We start from the raw sequence: 6525 nt of genomic DNA, 5'->3' as shown, positions 1-6525 counted from the left end.
GGATCCAAACAAATCCAGTATTTCTTTTCCCGTTTCTCTGTTTCTTCTCAAATTTCTTCTTCGGTCAACACTGTCTCACCTCTTCAGTCCTCTCCCACCCTCTTCTTTAATCTCTCTACTCGCTGCTCCAATGTAAGTCTGCGACGCTGCCTCTCTCTGTCCGAAGCTTGTGCTGCGCTTGATGTCGGCGATGGTTTGTGGTGGTGGTCGTGGAGGCGAAGCTGAGTGACTGGAAATCATCGGCAAAATCGTCTTGCCACGACGACGGTGCTGGTGGTGGCGGTGGAGATAGAAGTTGCGCGAGAGGGAGTCATGATTTGGGAGTAAAAGAAAAGGTGGAGTTAGACTTAGAATTTAAAAAGTTAGAGGAGAATATTTTTGAAAATAAATATTATTAGTTTCAATTTTTGTCGCCAAAAATTTCAGTCTTGAAAGTAGTCAATCTCGATATCTGTGTTTGCTGCGTGAGATAATCAATTGAGTAGATTTATGTGAATTTTGAGGTGAAGATAGCTGCAAAGTGTGTTTGAAGAGAAAGAATGGAGCCAGGCGAGACGCCATCAGTTTCTACTAATGCTAGTTGGTCATGGACGGTGTGCCTTTTCATATCAGGTATAGTTTTTGGTTCATTCATATCAGGCATCTTTCTCAATTTGAGACCCTTACTCAGCAGCAAGTTCCGGGCTCTGCTGGGTTACCAAGATTCAGATTCCAACAACATCAACGATGAACCGTTGGGCGAGGAAGGCAGCAGGTTGAGCCAGGAAGATTCAGCTTCTCTTCATTCTCTGGATTCAAATGTCAGCCAAGGCAGCTCCCTGAGCCAGCAGGAAGATTCAACTTGCGATCATCCTCCTCCGGAGTCAAAGTCAACTATGACCGAGGGGAGTTCGTCTTCTCCGCGAGGTTATAAATATGATGTGTATCTGAGTTTCAGAGGTGCTGATACCCGCGGAACTTTCATTGATTATCTTTACCACCGGCTCATGGAAGAAGGTATCTTGGCCTTCAAAGACGATGTGAATTTAAACAGAGGAGAAAGCATTTCATCAGAGCTCCTGCAAGCAATTAAAGATTCACGGATTTCTATCGTTGTGTTCTCAAGAGGTTATGCTAGCTCAACTTGGTGTTTGGACGAACTGGTTGCTATAGTTGATTGTTACAAAGAGATGAAGCAGGAACTTTTCCCAGTTTTCTATGATGTAGATCCACGTGATGTTCGATATCAAAGTGGGGCTTACGAGGATGCGTTTGATTCGCATAGGGAGAGATTCAAAGAAGAGCCTGACAAGATCTACAAATGGAAGAGTGCTATGACGTATTTGGCCAATTTAAGTGGTTTTGCTTTAAGAGATCCGTATGTATATAAACTAACCATTGTTTTTCCCTTTGCAAGGGATTAGTGATCTTATTGTTGTTTTGGTATGACAGATTATTTCTGTTCCTCTTTCAGCGCTGAAGCCGAAGGGATTGAAAGAATAGTTGAGGCCGTGCTGGACACACTGGTTTATAAATTCCAAAGTTCAAGATTTACTCATAAAAATCCAGAATCCACTGAAAGAAGACCATCGTTGCAGGAATTCAACAAATATGACGTGTTTCTCAGTCTCAGACGCACTCACACTCCCTACATATTTATTGACTACCTTTACCATTATCTCACCAAGAAAGGATTTTCCACCTTCAAGAGTGAAGAGGAGACTGAGAGAGGAGACTCCATTCCTTCACAGGACCTCCAGGTAATTAAAGATTCCAGGATTCTTATAGTTGTCTTCACAAGAGATTATGCTGACTCAACTTGCTCTTTGGAGGAAGTGGCTACCATAGTTGATTGTCACCGGGAACTAAATCAAACTGTCATCCCAGTTTTCTGTGATGTGCATCCTAGGGATGTTCGAAGACAAACCGGCCCTTATGAGAGAGCGTTTGTTTCATATACGAAGGAATTCAAACAAGATCCCCTCAAGGTTCAAAAGTGGAGGGAAGCTTTGAATTACTTGACTAATCTACAAGGTGTGAGTCTAAAAGATGGGTAAGTATCTAAACCATACTTTACAGGAACTTGATCATTTCTAGGCAAGTCATAACTTATCTTGTGCAAACCACTAAGCATTCCATGCTTAATCAGGCTGAATCTGCATCTTAGTTTATCATAGTAAGTTAAGCTATTACAAAGCATCTTGAAACGATGTATGTTTGGTTTCTTATTTTTTAATCTTTCCCTTTTAGATCAGAGATTGAAGCGATTGGAAATATCATTCAGATAGTGGAACGATTATGCCCTAAATTCTCCAGGCTTAGTAGCCACGGTCCAGTTGGTATACAATCCAGTTTAGCCATGCTAGAAAAGCTTTTGAAATTAGAGGATGATTGTGTTTTAGTTCTCGGAGTTTGGGGCATGGGTGGATCTGGAAAGACAACCCATGCTTTAGCTTTGTATGACAGAATAGTTCAGGAATTTGAGGGTGCTTGTTTTATTCAGGACGTAAGCCAGGTTTACAGAGTTGGTGGTGCTACTGCTTTGCAGAAACAAATCCTCTGTCAATTTTTAGATGAAGAACTTTCAGATATGTACAGTCCTTTTGAAATGTCTGGCTTCTTAAGAAGAAGGCTTTATGGGAAAAAGATCCTTATAGTCCTTGACAATGTTGATGTGCCAAGGCAGTTGGAGTTATTGGCTATAAATCGTAACATGCTTGGGAACGGAAGTAGGATTATCATAACCACCAGGGATAGACATATTTTGACTGCATACGAAGCAGATGTAATTTACGAGATTCCATTATTGAATGAAGATGATGCTCGTGAACTGTTCTTGAGTGCTTGTCCTGATGCTACCAATTATGAGGGCTATACTGAGTTGATTCCCAGAGTACTGGAATATGCTGGTGGTCTTCCATTGGCGATCAGAGTACTGGCTTCTTTTTTGGGATCCTGTGATATAACTGTCTGGAAAGATACCTTGAATAGATTGAGAAAAGTGCCATCTTTTGAAGTTATAAAGATTCTTCAAATAAGTTTTGATGGGTTAGACCAAGAAGAGAAAGAAATATTTTTGCACATTGCTTGTTTCTTTCATGGGAAGAAACTAGATTTTGTAATAGAAGTTCTAAATTGTTGTGGATTTTTCGCTCGAATTGGGATTCAAGCTTTGATGGACAAATCACTCATTATAAAAAATGAGGAGGAAATTCATATGCATGATCTATTGCAAGAAATGGGAAAGGAAATTGTTCGTCAAGAATGTCCAGAAAATCCAGCATCGCGGAGTAGATTGTGGCGTTACGAGGACTTTAGCTTTACCTTGAAGTCAAAGAATGTAACAATTCCACTCTGGCAAATTTAATTGTATCATTAGAAAATTACATCTCTTTCGTATTTGCGATCATTTTTTGAGTCTGTCAAAAATATGCTTTTTTTTTTTTGGTAATATGTTCATGCTCGTTTTTCAGGAAGCAAGCAAAGTTAAAGCCATAGTTCTATATGAGGATGCCTCCATCTCCAAACATGAAGATCTGAACATCGAAGGGTTGTCAAAAATGACAAATCTTGAACTGCTCATAGTATATCATCAACATTTTTCGGGAAAGCCTACTTCTCTTCCCAACAAATTACGGTATCTTTTGTGGGATGGATATCCTTCCTCTTCTTTGCCTTCATTTGAACCGTATAACCGTCTTGTTCAATTGAATTTGCCTAACAGCCGCATCAAACGGCTATGGAATGGCAGTCAGGTAGTTTAATATCTTCCTCATCCTTTTATTTTTATTTTTATCTTTTTTCCTTTATTAAAGAAACAATGGAAAGAAGTAAGCAATTGTCACAATTTTGTTTTAAAATGGTATAATGGGAAAATGTTTTTACATCTTCTAAGATAAAAAAAAAATATTTCAGAAACAATACAAATTTGTCCAAAATAGTGCAAACTTTCTTTATTTTGTATTCGTTAATTATTGCTGAAATAATGATCATTTTTAGGTGTAATAAATATATAATTATAGATATTACATATAAAAAATTGTAGATGTTAAATTAAGGCTGAGTTTGGTAAAGCTTTTTCAAGAGGTGCTCACAAGCACGTCATTTTGCGTTTGGTAAATTAAAAAGCCCAAATGCTTGTGCTTACGGCTTTTAAAAGTTAGGGGTGCTTTTGAAAGCACCTAGGAAGGAGCTTTTCAAAGCTGGCTTATGCTTACTAAATTTTTTTCATTTTTCCGCACATATTTCTCGCTATTATATTGCCATTGAAATCCTCATATATTTCTAACTTCTCATCCTTTTTTTTTTGGTGACTTCTAACTTCTCATCCTAACCTTCACAAATTCTAACACAATCTTCACATATTTTTTATTTTTCAGACAATAACATGCTATACATCTTTCTCGAGCTTGTAACAAAAGTATCATTGGCAAGTCTTTATAGAAAGTATCATTTAAAGGATTCTCAGGTTTCGGCATACACAAGACAGATTCTAAGTGGTTTGAAGTATCTCCATGATCGTAACGTGATTCACAGGTAACATTGAACTTTTTAATTCTATCTTACTACAATGTAATAATGATTTTACACCTCCAATATTCTAATGAAAAAAAAATGAATTTCTTATAGGGACATCAAGTGTGCTAATATATTGGTTGATGCAAATGGATCCGTGAAGCTTGCATACATGTAATTGTTTTTGTTATAATTTTATTTTAATATGAATTCTAAATTTAATTTGCCTAATTGATTGCACATACAATTCTTTTTCTCCAAATATACTTTTGTTTTGAATAGTATCATTCAATCTATTTATACTTTACAGCCACAATTTAAGTGTTGCTAGATGATATGTACACAAGCCATGCCAATTTAAATATTCTTTTGGGTTTCTTAGGCTGAGTTTGGTAAAGCTTTTTCAAGAGGTGCTTGTGCTTTTTAAAAGCACAAGCACGTCATTTTGCGTTTGGTAAATTAAAAAGCCCAAATGCTTGTACTTACGGTTTTTAAAAGTTAGGGGTGCTTTTGAAAGCATCTAGGAGGGAGCTTTTCAAAGCTGGCTTATGCTTACTAAATTTTTTTCATTTTTCTGCACATATTTCTCGCTATTATATTGCCATTGAAATCCTCATATATTTCTAACTTCTCATCCTAACCTTCACAAATTCTAACACAATCTTCACATATTTTTTATTTTTCAACCTAATCTTCATATACTTTTTATTTTTTATTTTTAGTGATGATATTTAGGATAAAATAAATTTTTATGATACTTATATAAAATTTTAAAGTTAAAAAATAAAAGAATTTATTTATTATATTTATGTTTATTATGAATTTTTTATTTTAACATTATTTTATTTTAAAATATTATATAAATTTTTAAAAAATTTGAAAAAAAAATTATTTTTTGTTATAAACATGTTTATTATAATTTTTTCAACTTTTAAAAGCTGTTTTACCAAACATAATTGTGATGCTTGTACTTATTAAAAGTCATTTTTAATTTGATTTTACCAAACGCAAGTGCTGCAGTTTTTAAAAAGCTATCTTTTAAAAGACATCTTTCATAAGCTACTTTTAAAAAGTAAAAGCTTTACCAAACCAAGCCTAAATATAGTTAACTTTATGTTATTGTCTTCCTAGTATTTCTCTTCAGGATTCTACACCAACATTTAATGTCTTACATTTTAATATAACAAAATGACATGTTGGTAGCTAATGATTCTATTTCCAGGTATTTCGAAGTTTAGAAAGGGTGGATTTGAGTTACTCAAAAGAGCTCAAGGAGACGCCAAATTTTGAAGGGTGCCCAAGTCTTAAGCGGCTAGATCTCACAGGATGCACAAACCTAGTGCAAGTCCATCCATCTATCAGAGATCTTAAAGAACTTGCTTACTTGAGTTTCCGTGACTGTGATAAGTTGGTCACCCTCAATCTTGATCATAAATGCAAATTAAGTTCTTTGAAGGTTCTTGACCTCTATAGTTGCAAAAATCTTAAGAACACACCAGATTTTACAGGACTACCCAATCTTGAGCACATTGATCTTGGAGAATGTACACGTTTATCCACTGTTCATGATTCTATTGGGACTCTTGTAAATCTTACGTACTTAAATGTGCAAGGCTGCATCAAGCTTAAGTTGCCTGATAGCATTGATGTCACATCTCTTCAAACTCCGAAGGTTCATGTCACGGATAGAAAAGAAAAGAAAGATAGTTCAAAGTGAGAAAATTGGTAAAATGATAAAGTAGTACTTTAATCACCCCTGAATTTATAATTTTAATCATGTATGAGTTCTATTACCTTGAATCAAGGGTGATTAAAGTATTACTTTATCATTTACCAACGTCTTTGAGATGTGAAAACCAATGCAAAAAGGAAAAGAGGGAAATGAATGGAAAGAACGACGGGTGCTTTTGGGAGGAAGGAGTCAACAGTCAAGTGTGGTGCTTTACTTGATTTTTTTTTTAATTGAATAAAAGATAATATTTAAAAAATATTGAATTGCAGTATTTTTTAGAAAGATTTTCAAGTATGTCA

The 6525-nt window shown here is 35.5% G+C and overlaps 1 protein-coding gene across 3 annotated transcripts; it reads left to right on the top strand.

The window, feature by feature from the left end:
- Window positions 34–6525, top strand: LOC107613207 (TMV resistance protein N). Of its 3 annotated transcripts, none has more exons than XM_016315099.2 (6): window positions 34–335; window positions 510–1357; window positions 1454–2032; window positions 2230–3319; window positions 3453–3734; window positions 5717–6525. In XM_016315099.2, exons 2-6 carry the CDS (start codon window positions 540–542, stop codon window positions 6209–6211), a joined length of 3264 nt encoding a protein of 1087 aa, XP_016170585.1. In that variant the 5' UTR covers window positions 34–335; window positions 510–539; the 3' UTR covers window positions 6212–6525. The 3 variants fall into 3 exon arrangements, with proteins under 3 accessions (XP_016170585.1, XP_020964588.1, XP_016170584.1); XM_021108929.1 differs by having other exon boundaries at window positions 34–778; window positions 845–1357; XM_016315098.2 differs by having other exon boundaries at window positions 34–1357.

Source organism: Arachis ipaensis, chromosome B08 (assembly GCF_000816755.2).
Source record: "Arachis ipaensis cultivar K30076 chromosome B08, Araip1.1, whole genome shotgun sequence".
Lineage (NCBI taxonomy): Eukaryota > Viridiplantae > Streptophyta > Magnoliopsida > Fabales > Fabaceae > Arachis > Arachis ipaensis.
This window is presented reverse-complemented; position numbering and strand designations above follow the sequence as displayed.